Here is a 3,221-nt window from a genome sequence, read left to right as displayed (position 1 = left end):
TTTCCTATTTAGTCTACTATCCCATAGTGTATTATTTCTATCATGTTGTTCATAGTTAGCTGTATAATAATTTGGGTATAATCCTTTTGGATTTTTTACACCTGATGTACTAGGTTTTTCATCCATATCTACATCTCCTGTATTTATTTCTACATTTTTTATTTTTTCTATATTTTCTAAGAGTTCTGTATACGTTTCACTTATTTCACTTGATTCTGACTTTTGGTCATTTATATTGTTATCTATTTCTTCAATTCTATCTATTTCATCAATTCTGGGAATTTCTTCTGGTTGTAATATTTGTTTAAATTTATTTATCTCATCTGTTAATTCTATTTCTTTATTTTTCTTTCTTTGTTTGTTTTCATATAGTGCTTTTAACATGTTTAATTCTTTTTCTAATGCTATAATTTTTGTGTTTTTAGTTTCTTCTAATTGTTGTATTTCCCTGTTTGCTTGATTTTTAATAATTTCTATTTCTTTTTTCTTATCAATTTCTTCATTTTCTTTACTTATTCTCGTCATAGCTGTTAAGCTATCTTCTAATCTTGCTGTTTCTTTTTCTATCATTAGGTATAATTGGTCTTCTATTTTTTTATATCTTCTACCTAAATTTAAAAATATTATTTTTACTGTTCATGAGACTGACTCTTACTTTTGTAAAGTAAAGAACTATTTACTTTACGACTTTTACAAAAAACAAAATAACATTATTTACAAAAGAAAAAGAATCTAAATCTTTTGCTTTATCTTGTCTGCCATAGTTTTTTGTCGTCTAGCTTGTCGTCTTCTTTTCGGTTATTCCAGTTGTACGTCTGGAACAATGTTATCTTCTCCTTTACATTTTGAGCATATGTGGTCTGGATATTTGTGACTGATTAGCTTGAAATATCTTGTTAACAGTTCTGGAGAAATGAAGTTCGTCCTTATAGCTCTTGTAGTTGTAGGTTGTTCTGGTTTTAAAAGACTTATCTACCAATTGTTTAGATAAATATCCTATCCATAGTTGGATTGTTTTATTTATATCTGCTACGCAATCTAAATCTAAAAAGTTATATTGTTCAGATATTGGTTTTGGTGTCCATTTCCTATTTAGTCTACTATCCCATAGTGTATTATTTCTATCATGTTGTTCATAGTTAGCTGTATAATAATTTGGGTATAATCCTTTTGGATTTTTTACTCCTGATGTACTAGGTTTTTCATCCATATCTACATCTCCTGTATTTATTTCTACATTTTTTATTTTTTCTATATTTTCTAAGAGTTCTGTATACGTTTCACTTATTTCACTTGATTCTGACTTTTGGTCATTTATATTGTTATCTATTTCTTCAATTCTATCTATTTCATCAATTCTGGGAATTTCTTCTGGTTGTAATATTTGTTTAAATTTATTTATCTCATCTGTTAATTCTATTTCTTTATTTTTCTCTCTTTGCTTATTTTCATATAGTGCTTTTAACATGTTTAATTCTTTTTCTAATGCTATAATTTTTGTGTTTTTAGTTTCTTCTAATTGTTGTATTTCCCTGTTTGCTTGATTTTTAATAATTTCTATTTCTTTTTTCTTATCAATTTCTTCATTTTCTTTACTTATTCTCGTCATAGCTGTTAAGCTATCTTCTAATCTTGTGGAAAGTATGGATGAAGAGATACAGATAATAAGAAAAACAGCTAGTAGTCAGCAGCATGACTCAAAAAATGCGGAGATAAGACGATCGGAAGTCTCTAAAATTTCAGAGCTAGAAGGTGACGTTGAGAAACGCCTAAAAACTCATAACAGTTTGCTAAATACAGTTGCAGGAAGCAGCACAGCTAGCAGTACATCTGCAAAGAAGAAGGAAGAGATTAAACCTAGATACACAAATATAAATATGAATAATTTATTTTCAAAACCGTTTGTACAGAAAAATATCCAAAATACCCAGAACGAAATATTTCTACCACCTCAGATAAATACCTATAAAGAAAGTCTGAACCAAGCCAAAAAAACATACAACCATATAACCCGTACATATATAGACAATATACACAAAATACAAAACTTTTTAAACAAAAACCCAAGATCCCAAACTACCCAGAATCCAAATGAAGATTATATTACCCATTACCTAACTGGATACAATAAATTAATAGCCCTACCAAATACAAATGCAAAACTAGTAGCCACTTGCTACAATTATGGATTACTAGATACTGTATATACACAAACAGGACAGGAGATAGCTACCATACCGGAGCTACACAGAGCATTTATGCAATACAAAAGAATAACTAAAGGAACATTATTCTATATACGATTTTATTCAGCCACAGCAGAGATATTATATGAAGAGATAAAGCCTATCATACAAGTTATCAAGATCGGACTTACAAGAGAAATGCTCGTACCAGAAAGAATAGAAGAACAAGAAGAGATAGAAAAAATAAATATTCCAGACTTTTATGCAAATAAAAGGATTATTGGAATATCCACTATACTAAATGAGCTGGCAAACAACTACCTAAATCAGAATGCTATTTGGAGTTATTATTCAAGAGAACAAACAATGATATATTCAAATTGCAGAGAAATACGAGAAGCAGATATGGAGGAATTAAGACAATGGGTCTTAAGTCTTTTAAAACCAGAACAACCTACAACTACAAGAGCTATAAGGACAAACTTCATTTCTCCAGAACTGTTAACAAGATATTGCAAGCTAATCAGTCATAAATATCCAGACCACATATGCTCAAAATGCAAAGGAGAAGATAACATTGTTCCAGACGTACAACTGGAATAACCGAGAAGAAGACGACAAGCTAGACGACAAAAAACTATGGCAGACAAGATAAAGCAAAAGATTTAGATTCTTTTTCTTTTTTAAATAATGTTATTCTGTTTTTTGTAAAAGTCATAAAGTAAATAGTTCTTTACTTTACAAAAGTAAGAGTCAGTCTCATGAACAGTAAAGGTCGTTCATGAATAGTAAGAGTCAGTCTCATGAACAGTAAAGGTCATTCATGAATAGTAAGAGTCAGTCTCATGAACAGTAAAGGTCGTTCATGAACAGTAAGAGTCATTTTGTAATCTTTAAATAGCCTTTCGATTATGAATAAAAAACAGGCTACATCTTCAGGCCAAAGGATTCTCTCTTCTCTCTCTCTTTTCTCTTACTAAATATACTTAAAGATAAAATACAGGAAAGCTATGGATAAACAAGAAGATATGAAAG

At 29.6% G+C, this 3,221-nt stretch overlaps 1 protein-coding gene across 1 annotated transcript; it reads left to right on the top strand.

Annotated features, from left to right (window-relative positions):
• Positions 1-1,643: 1,643 nt before the first annotated feature.
• Positions 1,644-2,789, top strand: LOC142166515 (uncharacterized). The gene has a single exon (XM_075225903.1). It carries the CDS (start codon positions 1,644-1,646, stop codon positions 2,787-2,789), a length of 1,146 nt encoding a protein of 381 aa, XP_075082004.1.
• Positions 2,790-3,221: the final 432 nt, after the last annotated feature.

The sequence above is a fragment of the Nicotiana tabacum genome, chromosome 2, assembly GCF_000715075.1.
Source record: "Nicotiana tabacum cultivar K326 chromosome 2, ASM71507v2, whole genome shotgun sequence".
Classification (NCBI taxonomy): domain Eukaryota; kingdom Viridiplantae; phylum Streptophyta; class Magnoliopsida; order Solanales; family Solanaceae; genus Nicotiana; species Nicotiana tabacum.
The sequence above is the reverse complement of the archived record's forward strand: the minus strand, read 5'-3'. Positions and strand labels throughout refer to the sequence as shown.

Coding starts and splice junctions, on each gene's coding strand:
- LOC142166515 (XM_075225903.1), top strand. CDS start 1,644: ATGGATGAAGAGATACAGATAATAAGAAAAACAGCTAGTAGTCAGCAG.